At 44.7% G+C, this 14,865-nt stretch overlaps 1 protein-coding gene across 4 annotated transcripts in view; it reads left to right on the top strand.

The window, feature by feature from the left end:
- FGFRL1 (fibroblast growth factor receptor like 1) overlaps positions 1 to 5,985 on the top strand; it is a 184,788-nt gene extending 178,803 nt beyond the window's left edge. For all 4 annotated transcript variants that reach the window (XM_054202007.1, XM_054202006.1, XM_054202008.1 and 1 more), the window contains exon 7: positions 1,474 to 5,985. In XM_054202007.1, coding sequence (XP_054057982.1) covers positions 1,474 to 1,883 — 410 coding nt within the window. In that variant the 3' untranslated portion in view covers positions 1,884 to 5,985. The remainder of the gene's footprint in view (positions 1 to 1,473) is intronic.
- Positions 5,986 to 14,865: the final 8,880 nt, after the last annotated feature.

Here is a 14,865-nt window from a genome sequence, read left to right as displayed (position 1 = left end):
AGTTAGAAAAACACCATTTTGCTTGTAAGTCTACCAGATTTGACATAGACAACTCTGAAGAACAACATGGATGAATATCAAAACACTTTCATTTCAGCCCAGCAGAGGATTTCTGCCAACCAACATGAAGACTGTTTTTTTGTGGTCAGCTGATGGGTCAGTTCTCTGATCCTGTCTCGCTTTGAGCAGGGGTTGGACAAGATGACCTCCAAACTGCCCTTCCAGCCTAAATTATTCTGTAATTTTCAGTGTTGGTGAATCAAAGTTTTGTCTATTGAGGTCAACAGTTTAGGTGCTTCTGACTTCAAAGAGACCACATGGTATATATTTAATATTTCAGGCTAGCCGTAGGATTATTTGTCAAGGAGAGAAAAAGACATCAGTGTCTTATAGAAGTTTGACTTGAAAGTTAAGTGATATATGTTTGAATGTAACATATTGGGCGGTTTGGATAACCTGTGGTTTTCAAAATTTCTTGAGCGTCTTCCTGCAAGCTGAATTCCTACGGCTATGGAAATCCCAGCTAGTAGCTATCTAGATGAGGATTTTGATAGCTAGGATCCTACCCCAGGACTCCTTTTGGGTCTATAAATCAAGAGATCAGGCTGAGAAACCCGGGGGTGTAACGACTGCCAACAGCACAGAGGAGAGGGGGGAGGTAGGTGTGAAAGATGCTGTCTGAAGCATCTTATCTCTTCCAGTACCTGCATTTGCTGCCCTAGGAAAGCCAACAGCAGCTCCAAAAAGACTGGTGAAGGTAGAACCCATAGGAAGTTGGACACACACTTTAATGCCATGTGAACTTTCAGTTCTCCACAGCTTGGGCACCAAGGAGGGGACACCAGCTCACGTACATCCTTCAACCTTCCTCTCAGACACACAAGAAACTCAAAACAACACCCCCCAAAATGCCACATTCATGCTGCCTGTCATGGTGGAGCATTGCTGAGTAGCTCCAGTATGTCGCTAGACAGGGATACTAGAGAGTGTCTAAAGCCCACGCAGACACAGCTACACCTGGCAGAGGCAAGTGGGCAATGTGCCGTTGCTCTGTGCAACCCGATCGTGCCTCCTGGGCTGCTGACATGGAGGTATTACTGACACGTCCCACGTTGTATCCTCCAATCTGGGCAGCGAAGCCCACTCCATCACAGAGTGAGGGTGTTAGGAAACTCTTTTGGGCTGGCTCTAGTGCATCCATTAAAGCTTGGATAAGAAAGTTAAAAAATCACCCAAAGACTCCCCTCCCGACCCCTAAACCAAAGAAAATGGGTTGCTTGTCCTTCCAGGAGCACTGAAAAGCAAAGCAGTTACCAAACATCATGTGCTGGCTTGATTTCTCCCTTGTTACTTGGTCTGGCACGCTTGCCAGACAGGCTGTACGAAAGCCAGCCCAAGTGTGACATCTGTTTTGAATTCACTTTGCCTGCATTTAATTAACTCTTTCTGTCTCTCTCCTGCCATGATGTCCAGATCCCAAGCCTCCGAGTGCACCTGTGCCCCCTTCCTCGACCAGCAGCCTGCCCTGGCCCGTGATCATCGGCATCCCCGCCGGAGCCGTCTTCATCTTCGGAACGATCCTCTTGTGGCTTTGTCAGACCAAGAAGAAACCCTGCTCCCCACCAGCTGCTGCCCCCGTGCACCGGCCGCAGCCCCGGGACAGAATCTGTGTCTCCCAGGTCCCCGACAAAGACTGCATCTCCTCCATAAACTATGAGGAATATGTCGCCCAGCAGCAGCATTTACTGTCGCAAGGGCCTGCACTTGCCCCAGCCATGGCATCCAAAATGTACCCAAAGATTTACACGGACATCCACACCCACACCCACTCGCACGTGGAAGGCAAAGTCCATCAGCACCAGCACATTCAGTACCAGTGCTAAGTGGGCGGCCGTGTACAGTAGCTCGTTTGGGCTTTTCCTCGTGGTACCTCAGAAGAGACTGCTCCAAGTCAGCTCACACTGCCAGCAATAGGCAAAGCAGACAGAAAAGATTATATATAATTTTAAATATATATATACATATATATATAATTGTATATGCGTGTGTGTATGTGTGTATATATATATATGTGTATATATCTATATCTATCTATATAAATATATATATAATAGAGAAAGACAGAGAGAGAAAAGAGATTTTTTTTTTTTTAATTATTGCAATCAGGATGTAGCTGAGGAATAATGAAGGAACTCCGAATCTCAGCAGAGAGGCAGCCATCCCCAACAGCAGAGCCTTCCCGGATTTTTTAATCAAGGTGGCAACAAGTGAGACAGGACACAGGGACATGAACCACCACCTCCTTCCTTGTGTTGCTAAAAGGAGCAGGAAGAGCAAGAGGCAACCGCAGCGCTTTTCCAGATGGGCACTTCTGTTCCTGTGCCTGCTGCACATCACTCATTTTGGTGGGAAGCGCCCAAGCCTGTCCCACGTGGGAGCATGCAGGAGAGCCTGTTCCCTCTGAGTGACTCGAGCTCTGAAGTACCTGAGTTTTAGTGCCAAAGCACCAGGAGACGTAACCAACTCAGCTCTTCCAGGGAAAAAAAAAAAGTAGTTCAAGAGGGCCTGGAAAAATGAATTTCTGTTCACAATGTGAAATGCTGAATGCTTCTTAATCACGGTAATTTGGTCTGAAAGGCTAACTGAGCTGGTGTGTTTGATTTCTGCAAGTTGAAGGCATCGTGTTTCCCATGGCGGGTTCTGCAGATCAAACCACAAATGCTCCGCTCCCTGGTCCTAGGACTCAGTGCCACTGCCAGGAAAAAGGAAAGAAGGAAAGAGGAACATTGTACAGAACACCTTTATATTTATATTTAAGAAATAATAATAATTAATAATAATAATAATTGAACTGCTGATGGTGAAGAAAGCAAAACACACTGTCCTCTGATGGCTCACAGTGACAAGCTACTGGATTTTCTACATCAATGCAAAATATATGAAAACATTAGAAAAAAGAGTAAGAAACAAAGAGAATGAAATAATAATCTCGTAGGAAAAAATGCATTTGAGAAATATTCACCTAGGTTGTGTGTGGTTGTCCCCTCCCCTCAGATAACATTTTGGAAATGATACAACTTCATTGCAGTTCAAACAACAGTAAGAAGATGAAATAAATAAGGACCATATTAAATACCGATATGGACTGGAAATTAGTCCAATTGCAAATATAAAACCTTTGTAATTCTATATAGAGTTTAAACAGAAGTCATGTATATTTAATTTATTTTGTTAAACAAGAAAAAAGTGTATGATATTTTCCTCAAAACAGGCCTTTCTATATGTATTTTTGATCAAAGAAAATAAAGATTTTTTTTTCGGGTTCTGTAGATGCGACGCTCAGAATATGCTCAATGTAACATGTGACCAACTGTACTTCTCCTAACCTGGAGGTCATCTATCTCTATGCCTTTTCATACTAGCCACATATAACCTTCTAACATCATCTCAGGTGCCGCTGGTGCCACCCTTTCCATCAGAAACCGGCCTTTTCTGCTGTTTATGCTTTGACTGTGAGGGTCTGCAGTGGCCACATCACTTCTCATGAACACCTTGTCATCTTCAGCAGCAAAGATCTCTGCTCACAGGGAAGCCAGTTTCACTATGCATGTTTTTTGGTGGGGGAAGGAGGTTGCATTTGTTTTTTAAGCACAAACCTGCGGTGGGTTTCCTTTTTAAAAGAAAATTTTGTAAATCAAAACGTAATAATTGGTGAGCCTGTAAAATGAACTTGACCCTCAGGGTGCTTGGGAGGGGAAAATATGAAATGCAGGTGAAACACTTCATTTGTAAATGCAGCTGCTGAAGGAGCCAGCGGAGGGTGAGTTGGACGCAGTAGGAATAGCACGCCGGGAGCTACTGCCCTCCAGGAGGGCTCGCACCTTCATTCTGCTGCATGCCAAGGAGAGGCACCCAACCCTTTGGCGGCCAAAATTTTCCTTAGAGAAGGCAGGTTCAGCAATGGTGCGACTGTTTGCTGTTCTCACGTGAAGTTTGCTGCTGCAAAAACCCTGAAAATTTGAACCATGCCAAATTTAACTTCAAAATTACTTCCTTCTCAAGCCCGTCCTGCAAAAGAGATCTTCAGCATACCAGCTGCTCCGTTTGGAAGTGAAACACTTCATTTAACCTGAAACAAAACAGTGCTTTAGGCTTTGCTTTTCTCGCAATGTTTCTGAAGGTATTTGCTCTGGGTTGACCTGCAGTGATTTTTCTGCTGGCTTGTTTGAGTCACCAGCAAACCAAACAGTTCCCTGTTTGCTCAGCCGTAGCGCTGCGAGATGGGGCCCCCATTCAGCAAATCACGTAAGCTCCTGCTTTCCTTCACCAGTACATGCTGCTCCAAAAAGTCCCTTTTTTGCCTTAGGCACTTGGATCAGTAGCTCCATCCCTGCCCACTGTGCTGATGCCGGCTGGAGCCTTCCAATAGCTCTGGGGAAGGGGAGGAGGAGGAGGGAGTAGAAGAAGGAGACCTTCCCGCTCATGTGGAGTTTACCAACTGGCACTGTTGCGATACAGTACTTCATAGCACACTCTGCTGCTTTCCTGTATGCGGTAGTAGGAAATTCATGTTATAACCTCTACAGGAAGACCATCCCTCACGATGGTCTTCCTGTAGAGGTTATAATAAAGCAACTCATTGTTAATTTTTATTTTTTTTTTCAGCAGGAGGGTTCAGTTACACTTTGTTAACACAGATTTATGAAGCCCATAAAAGCTAAATGCAGATCATGAGTATTTTTGTATACATCCTCTCGGCTTCAGGGAGGCTTAAATATGAGCACTGAGGGCTCTGTTCAGGTATAAGGCATGATTTAGGCAGTTCTTAACGGCTATAGTTTATTGAGTCATTTTATTAAAAAAACCCCCACAAACCTAAAATGCCTCTATAAACTATACACACATCATCTTTATTTTAAGGAGGCAGTAAGTGGATGTTTCCATGAGAGATACTAAGGGCTACATCTCATATTTCGTGCCTATGGGAAGCTGCTTATTGCACCATAATATGTCGTGAGCTACCACATGTTTCAGCAGCGTTATGGGCATGGCAGAGGGCAGGATGCCCCTGTGAGCCCGTGGCCCTTCTCTGCTCTTTGTGCCAGTGCTGCAGCGAGAGGACACTTCTAACACATGCTGTGATAGAGGTCCCGAAACCAGCTTCAAAGGTGGAGGTGAACACTGGTTTTGGATGGTTCAGCTCTAAGTAATCCCTAAGAGACTGTCCTATGGCACTTTTTCAAATGGCAGCTATATTGCTGACCCTCAGAGAGAGGGTCAGTGGTTAAAAGAAGCAATCCTGCATTTCCCATACAGCACAGTCTTCCATGCTGACCGTAATGCTCTCCGCGGGTGCCTTCTACCCTTTGTGGTCCAGCTCTGTAATGTTGTATCATGCAGTCAAAAACTTTACATATTGCCAGATACGCAGAAGGAGTGGCTTCTTCCTGCCCTTTGAAGCTCCTGCCCTTAGGGACAAATCTCTAGTGATGCTAATAGAGATTTCCAAAGGCAAACACTGCAGTAAACCACCCAGCACGGACGATGCAATGGCCAAGCGCAGCTGAAGCTCTCAGCCATGGCACTGAAAAGACAGCTCTGGTTTTGGATGTGCCACGTGAGATGCGGTAAAGGTCTTGATTTGCAGAAAGCTCGGGATGCTCATCCTGCCTTGGGTATTAGCTTCCTCTTGAGCATCACCTTTTGAGCACCCAAATGGATGTGAAATTTCCCCCTAGGATAAGATCATTTTATGGCCTGTTTAAGTGGGGCTGTATATATCGTCTGGGCCTTGCACTGCCTTGCTGTGCCTGGGTGGGTGTTGCATTTTTGAGGAGTTATTTTGCCTCCACAGGGTACCAATAAGTGCTCTTAAGGGTCACTCTGCCCCATGCCCTACTGCATGCCATTTATTTTTAGGGCTTGATTGTGCCTTGCATGTATTGCAAAGTCTTCCTTAGTCTAAATAAATTCAACCAGGTCCTGCTTGTGTTTGAATTTGTTTTTCTTCACCGGGACAAGATCTTCACTCATGCATAGAGGGTGTTTAAAGAAGAAAACCATAGTCTTGCAATTAGCTACTGACTCTATTTTGAACACAGAAGTTTTTTTATGTTAGGTATAAGTATACGTACACATATAGGCATATAGATGTACATGCCAGGCTGTGATACAGAAGGCAGTTGTACTTTCAAAGCCATGGGGCTTCAAAGATCAAAGGAATTTTAGGCTTAAAACTCACCATCTTTGTTTATTTTATTTGCATTACAGATTAAACATGGCCTTACGTGCCAGTTTGTGTGTGGCATTTTTCAACTTTGTATGGACAATCTTTGTACAGTCGGCCCCTTTCAAACTGAAAAATTTTATCAGACATTTAAAATAAAAAGTTTCATGTGATTTTTCAATCGGTGGCAAATACAATAGCTGAACACATCACAATGAGATAGCGTGGCAGAGTGTGTGCATGTCTGTTGGCTGTGGAATAAAAGTTACAGAAGAAAAGAAAGGAATAAAAGCCTGGAACTATGGTAGTAGACAATAGAGTTCTGTAAACTTACTGTATGGTGAAGGAAAGGATGGCCGTGTGTGTGTGTGAGAGGGTGTGCGCGTGTGTGTGCGTGTGTGTGTTTGCACACATCAGGAACACATGCTGGCAAGGCGAAGCAGACAATATCGCAAAATTACCTTTGCACCACAGCTTGGTCTGATGTTTTGTGTAGGTGCTGTGAATCTGGCAGAGGCATTATTTTTTGAATGATTTGGAAAAGGTTTCTGTCTTTTAGTGAATAGGGACTATTTTTGCTCTCTTCACCTCTACAGCCAAATGCCGTAGTTGCACCAGGAGCCAAACTGCAATTAGCAAGATGAAATTGTGGGGTCGCTGGAGTTGATGGCCAAACTCCAGTGCCTGGAGTGGAGCAGGGATTTCAAGGTCAAGCCCAGCACCTCCAGCCCTTCGAGGCAAACGTGTGAGTGTCTCACTACTCACTCCAGAAGCAGGAAACATCCAAGCTGTGACAAAGTTCAGAAAAGCTGGCCCTCACCCAGACTTCATCTTGACCTGACCTGGACCTCGGACCCAAAGAGAAACTGCACACTTAGGGTGGGAAAGAGGAAATATTTCTCTGTCAGCTCCATTTCTGTGGCTGTCTGAAACTCTTCCGAGGTTTGAAATATTGGAATAAAGCCCCGGGGGAGATGTAGCAGTGAGCAAAAATTGGGAGGTGGTCAAAGGTTAATGGAGAATTTATCATGGCTTTGCTATCTGGGCATCACCTCTGCCTGTATGGGGTATGTTGAGCGTTCCCAGCACTCCAAATTACCCAAAGTCAATGATTATTCTACACACAGTGCCCGTTCCAGCTCTTGCAGATGCCAGTGGGAAAAAATCCCTGCAGTGTCCATTGGGAAATCAATCAGATGCATGGAGTCATTGCAAAGTTTTTACATCTTTGTTCTGGCTGGCCCGTTGGCAGAGAAAGATGTGACATGTCCAGAGTATGAAGCCAGACACATTTAAATGGGAAATGCACACATTTTGGAAGGAGCTATCAAAGGAAGGGGTAGACACTGCATCTCTCAAAAATCTTCAAAATTAAGGCTGGGTGCCTTGTGGACAGGGTGTTTCAGTTGGGTGCAAGATATTGGGAATGTTGTAAGGATACAGGGAGGCACCTAGTCCAGACGGGGGCATCTGGTGGTCCCTTCTGTCCCTAAAGAAATGTAGTTGAGCTGCAGAGAAAAGGAGATGCCAGCGCAAGTCCCCTGCCGCGTGGCTCCTGGCGAGCGCTGTAGCTGCACACAGGCACCCCAGACCTTACAGCAACATTTGGCACACGGCAGCCTCGCTCAGGCCGCACACCCAGCTCCGCTTGCCTCCCGACTGGGAGTATGTCACCTCAGCACTTTCCCGCTTATTACCACAGCAATGGTGATGGTGTTACTTGGATAAACTAGAGCTGTGCATCGACGTTTACTATGTCTGCAAGAAACCCCCCGTGCAAACAGCAGCGTAGCCCTGTGCGTACGCACCCCCCCTCCTCTACGCCATCAGCATTTTAGAAAATCTTAGTGGATTCACTGCCGTTTCGGTCATGAAGGATTTACATGTGAATTTGAATGTAAACACATGCGGTTACTGGCCTGCTCAGTTGCTTAAACTCGTTACTGGTTGTGGTTTCAGCTGGGATGGAGTTAACTTTTTTTGCTACCAGCCAGTGTAGTGCTATATTTTGGATTTGGGATGGGAATAGTGTGACAGCACACTGGTGGTTTTACTTGTTCCTAAGCAATTAAGGTCTTTTCTGCTCCTCACACCTCCCCGCCGGTAAGTAGGCTGGGAGTGCACAGGAATTTGGGAGGAGACGCAGCTGGGACAGCTGACCCCAACTGACCGAAGGGATATTCCACACCATGTGACGGCATGCTCAGCATATAAAGCTGGGGGAAGAAGAAGGAAGTGGGGGACATTTGGAGCTATGGCATTTGTCTTCCCAAGTAACCATCATGTGCAATAGAGCTCTGCTTTCCTGGAGATGGTGAACACCTGCCCGACGATGGGAAGTGGTGAATGAATTCCTTGTTTCGCTTTGCTTGTGTGTGTGGCTTTTGGTCCACCTATTAAACTGTCTTTATCTCAACCCATGAGTTTTTCCTCACTTTTGCTCTTCTGATTCTCTTCTGCAGCCCAGCTCGGGGGAGTGAGCAAGTGGCTGTGTGGTCCTAGGTCCCACCCGGTGTTAAACCATGACACTGATGTATCTTCAATCCATTTTCGCTTTGCACGGGAGCCAGCCAGGCCTTGGCCTTGGCCACAGCTCACCCCAGCACACTCTTTTGGGCACGAGTGGTCGCATGTTGGGTTGTACAGTTTGGCCAAAGTGCCCCTACAGGTCTCCTACGTGCACAGGATTTCAATGGGTTTTAGACCCACAAAGAGGGCACCCACGTGCATTTCTCTGCTTGTGGATTGATGCAGCAAGGGTGTGATGGGCATAGGCACAAAACTGCCTAGCTTTAAGAGTAGGTTTCACCTGTAGATCTCAGCAAGAATTTCACAGAGGAAGAAACGAGGCATGGAGGTAGTGGCCTCGCCAGGGCCAGGGTCTGTCATCCAAGTGTGCTGGGATGCACCCAGGCCACCTGCCTGTGGTCAGTTTAGCATTGTGGACCTGCCAGAAAATGCCAATAACTAGGAAACTCTTATTTCAGACTTTCTTACCAACCATGCATTCCTTGCACTCAGATTCTCAGTTTTTAAGTTTGCTACAATTGAAAAAAAAACCCACAAAACAACCAAAAAGTCCACCCCAAAACAAACCCCACCAAAAATGTGGAGTATTGTAGTTGAAATAGGAAGTAGTGGCTGATATAACGATATTTAAAATACTGGTGTTGCATTGACTATTAAGTGACACACACATATTGTCTATGTATAGAGTGGAGTCTGAAGGAAAGAGGATGCCCGTTTTACATTTTGTGTTTAGCCCAGGCACCTCTGTGTGTGTTTACCAGCTTCAGGTCTCTGAGATCAGTTTGTGGAGCTATGACCTTTATTTGTCCTTATTTTAGCTTTTACACTTTTTCTTTTTTTTTCTCTTTTCCCTTCTGCCAGTCAGTTGTAATTAGGATTTAACATATCCCACAATATATGTGGACATCAGCAAAGCAATTAATATTCTTTTTTTTTTCCCCATTTTTGCTAACCAAATCCGGTCTGAGGTGCGATTTCTATCAGAGCTGATCTATGCTTTAGTGAGAGGAGTAATAAATAACACTTTAGACTAGACTTCAAAATGCCTTTTTTTTTTTTCTTTGATCTGAGTAATTAAAGAGTCAAGCTGCTGTTCCTGAGTGTTTTCTGATGGAATTACATGAGTTACACAGCTCTTCATTTGTATGTCATTAAGCATTATGTTTTATTGCTGCTGTTCAAACAATTAGTACCTAAAGATGCCCCACATTCTCATAAAGAGGTAGTAGCAGCGTTAATGTTAATGCCCTGGTTAACAGTTTGTTTCCATCCAGAGTCCACCGTCGTGCCTGAATGCCATTTAATATCAATCAGATCTTTACTGATGCCCTTCTGAAGTTGTTCTCTTCTGCAATCGTTTATGCTGTGCAGTGAAGTGAGGATAAGTCGAACAATAAAGTTAAGTAAAAATGGCATTTCTCTTAACACGGGAATTTTTTTAAGTTCATTGCAAGTTTTGGTTATAAAAAGGCCAGTGCTTCATGGTGATCAGTCATTTTGACATTTTTATGGTGTTTTTATTACCCCTGGCTCATTTCCATACTAAAGGGAACATTTCTAACAATACTTGCTCGCTCTGTTATGATTAGGATTGTGCTTTTGCCGCGCTTTGTTCGGCTGTTGCTGTGCGCAGTAATGCTCTTGGCACACGTCTTCCCAGACCCTGCGGTGTGTTTATTCAAAAGGAAGGAAAAAGAAGTGTCTACTAAAACAATAAACTACTACTGCTTGCGTTAACATGGACATAACTTCCTTGTTCTGCAGACAACCAGTTAGCAAAGCTATTAGGAAAACTTGCTCCTTCACCGCTGAAAAAATAAATATTCATGAAGCTTACAGCCACGTTTTCCCGTGCTTTTTTATCAGGTTGAAAATGGTGAAGGATTTTAAAGCTAATGATTTAATCAGAGAGATAAGGATGGAGGCCCAGATCCTGAAACCAGCGGGAGCTGGGATCTGAAATCTTGCTGAGGACGAGGTTAAGGGTTTAAGGCAATTTTTGCCGAGTTATTTCAATATTGATGCTATTCATATGGAAAATTGAAAATTCTAGTATTTTCACTAATGCTGCCTAAGACAGGAGCTGAATAGGAGTAGAGGAGTTGTGAATGATAAGAAGGAGCAACTAAAAAAGAGGGGGAGACGTGACATGTCACAGGAGGTCTGCACAGTAAAGTCAAGTTATTGCTTTGGCTGGTGCACGTGAGTTGGAGCCTGTGAGGCAGCCAGGGGCTGCTATGGGATGCTCCCCCTGCACCTGGGACAAACCAGAGCACTCAATTCCCGCTATAACAGACAATTTCTCTTGAGAGCATCACTGGAGAATATCTTTCACGTAAAGCATGTTCTTGCCTTGCCTGGATTTCACAGACAAATAAGGATGTGTTTTAAGGACATGATTCATCCTTCTTAAGCTAGGTAACAAAGTTAGGGACAGAGTAATCATGAGCTTCCTTAAATAGGGAAGAGAAACTGGCACTTCCAGAAGGTGGTTCGGTTCCTGGGTGGAGAGAAAGATGCCCAATGATGTTTACTGTTCCACTGAAGCCAACAAGATAAGTTAAATTTGTCATCCAGGTACCACGAAATAAAAGGATGAACCTGGCTTTGGCACTGAAATACAGCACTGGAAAACTACAAAGATATGCGGCAAATTGGTGAAATGTTCATCTACATTAAATTTGCCCAAATCTGGTAGAGAGCTCAGCAAATAATTGTGACTTTCCTTATCCCTCTAAGCCTGGGAGGACGGTGTCCTCCTGAACTCTCCCTGCCCATAGGAATAGGAAACAAAATGAGGGAGTCAGAGGGGAGAGGCGTGCAGGGTGGGATTGCCTGCTGGTACAAGCCCCAGCTTTCATCGCATGGCTCCAGCCGCGGTTTGCTGGCCCTGGCCACAAGCTGCCCTCTTGTCATGGTTGAATAAGAGCAAAGAGCTCTCCTGCTTGACATCAGAAGAGACGCACTTTGATGTCTATCTGAAACCCTCTTCCAAATGTGCGTGCACAGTAGAGGCTGCGTGTAAGGACAGGCATGACCTGATATCAGAGAGAAGTGATAAAACACTTTTCTCTCGTTTTGGTGTGTTAAGACCTAATACCCCCATATGCCAGAAGAAGATTTGTAAGGGGGCATAAAGTCAGCACAATTCTGTCTGCACTTGTTTTTTGTTCCTCGACAGTGCTGCAGGGGCCTCTGTGCAAACATGACCCTGCGGTCAGCATTTAAAGTGCAAGTCTCTGCAGTAGTTAATCTAATTTGCCATCTTTTGCTAGAACTGGCACCTACAAACCAAAAGGCAGAAAACCAAATGGGCAGAACAAGGTCAAAAACAATCCACTTGTTAAATAATTTAAGGGGAAAACATGACGTACATTGTGTAGGTAAATGACTGAATGACTCTCTCCATTTCCAGAGTGTCTGCACTCCAGACACCTTTGCCCACTTATTCTCACTACATCCCTGTGAATTATAGTGATAATTACTCTCACTGTGTAGAAGAGACATTGAAATACAGAGAAATGAAAAGTTTTTTTTTTAACGCAGGAAGAGCAGAGATTTGGACTTGGATCCACGCGTCAAATTAATGTCTGTCCTAAGCCATCACCTTCCTCATTAAATCAGCAGTGCTTCTTTGTCATGGGGAAATCACAGGACAACTGCTGCTTTTCAGAGCACCAGGGGTAGCAAACCAAGACCAAGATCAATTATTTCCCAAACCTGAGCTGATGACAGAGTGAAGATACTGGAGGCCATACTGGGGTGGCTGCGTTCCAGCGCTGAGCTCAGTTTCTCAGTCAGTGGAAGGCACAGATGACTTGTTAGTCCATTCAGGGTCTTGGCTTACCCTTGTTTCCCCAAAAACATGGTTTAAAAGGTGGATCTGTTTCCCCAGCTGCTGGGCGAAGCCATCAGAGTGGTTTGGGTTGAACTTGGCCTCATGGAAGTGACTGGGAGTCTTAACGCTGGAATTCTTGGCATAATAGCGCATTTCTCTTAGGAAGCTAGCAGCTTTCTGACAACTGCTGTCATCAGCACTGCTGTGGTGGGTTGACCCTGGCTGGATGCCATGTGCTCACCAAAGCCGCTCTATCACTCCCCTCCTCAGCTGGACATGGGGAGAGAAAATATATCAACAGGCTCATGGGTCAAGATAAGGACAGGGAGAGATCACTCAGCAATTACCATCACAGGCAAAACAGACTCAGCTCCAGGAAATTCATTTATTGCCAATTATAAGTCAGAGTAGGGTAGTGAGAAATAAAACCTAATCTTAAAACGCCTTACCCCCATCCCTCCCTTCTTTCCGGGCTCAATTTCTCTCCCGGTTTTCTCTACCTCCTCCCTGACAGCAGCTCAGGGGGACAGGGAATGCAGGTTGTTGTCAGTCCATCAGATGTTGTCTCTGCTGCTCCTTCCTCCTCAGGGGGAGGACTCCTCACACTCTTCCCATGCTCCGGCGTGGGGTCCTTCTCACAGGAGACAGTTCTCCACAAACTTCTCCAATGTGAATCTTTCCCACAGGGTGCAGTCCTTCAGGAACAGACTTCTCCAGCATGGGTCCCTTGCAGGATCACAAGTCCTGCCACAAAATCTGCTCTCTCCACAGGGTCACAGGTTCTGCCAGGATCCTGCTCCAGCGCGGGCTTCCCATGGGGTCACAGCCTCCTTCAGGCATCCACCTGCTCCTGCATAGGGTCCTCCATGGGATATCTGCTCCACAGTGGTCTCACCTGCCCCACCATGGTGTTCACCATGGGCTGCAGGGGAATCTCTGCTCTGGTGTCTGGAGCACCCCCTCCCCCTACTTCTTCACTGACCTTTGTGTCTGCAGTTGTTCCCCTCACATATTCTCACTCCCTTCTTCTGGCTGCTGCCGCCCAGGGTTTTTTTTCCCCCTTCTTAAATATGTCATCACTGAGGTGCTATGACCATCGCTGACAGGCTCAGCTTTGGTCAGTGGCAGGTCTGTCTTGGCATTGGCTCTATCAGACACAGGGGAAGCTTCTAGCAGCTTCTCACAGAAGCCACCCCTGTAGCCACCCCACTACCAAAACCTTGCCATGCAAACCCGATACAACTGAGCAATATCTCTTTTTTTTCTTTTCTTTTTTTTTTTTCTGCGTAAGTATGTGCAAGAGAAATACGAGGGGAGACTTTGCTTTGCGCCATCCTGTAAGACCTGCGCAAGATGTGTTAAGATCAAAGCTTTGTCGTAGAGCTACTACAGAAAGTTAGTTGTGTGTGGTTCCAGCTCACGCACACCCAGCGTTCAAAAGCTTTTATCAAAGACCATGTGTTGTCCTTCAGAAAGCTGGGGGGGGGGGGGAGATAAATAATTCACATTTCAACCAGCATTAAATGGAAACTTTACCAAGCAGATTCAAATTATTTAATAAACACTGATAAATCCCTCCAGGAGTATCAGGCAACAAATGATAGACAAAATTTTGGCAGTGAAGAGAAGTGGCTGCTTCCAACAATTATGGATGACCAGACTGTCTAGGAAACATGTTTGGATTGTTAATCTTGATAGTTTTTCATTGTTGAGATTGTAGCTGGAGGCACCAGTACAGGGAAAACTATATCAGATGTGGATTTTTCATAACAATTTGGAGTTAAATTTTGGATGTTTGGTTATTCAGAATTAAAAAAAAGTCATAAAAATTTTTCAGTTTCCAAAGCCTTCAATATTTGTACTGTTTGAAAAATTTTATTATAAAGATATATTCTTAATGCTTTTTAATTTTCCAGAAACCAATGAAGAGTGTTTACAGACACAAAACCTGTTATTACTGTTTTCGATCATGAAGTTACAGTAAGCATTTTATGATGGTTGCTTTAATATATGTGTCACTGGTATTGGTGATATGGAAACTCATTTTATTGTTTCCAAGACTGTCGAATATTTGAGCTGTCCCATGGTTGTATTTGTAATATTGTAAGTTGATGTCCCTCGGTTATTCCACAGTATTCGGAGCTCGGAAGATAGATTTTTATTTTTAAATGTAGTGCATCAAATGTTGAGCGTTGGAGACATGTTTTAGTCTTTGCCTCTAGCAATGCCTGTGCAGTATGTAAGGAGGAATAGTCAATAACTCCCATTTTTC

This window comes from Rissa tridactyla, chromosome 5 (genome assembly GCF_028500815.1).
Source record: "Rissa tridactyla isolate bRisTri1 chromosome 5, bRisTri1.patW.cur.20221130, whole genome shotgun sequence".
NCBI classification, from domain to species: domain Eukaryota; kingdom Metazoa; phylum Chordata; class Aves; order Charadriiformes; family Laridae; genus Rissa; species Rissa tridactyla.
The sequence above is the reverse complement of the archived record's forward strand: the minus strand, read 5'-3'. Positions and strand labels throughout refer to the sequence as shown.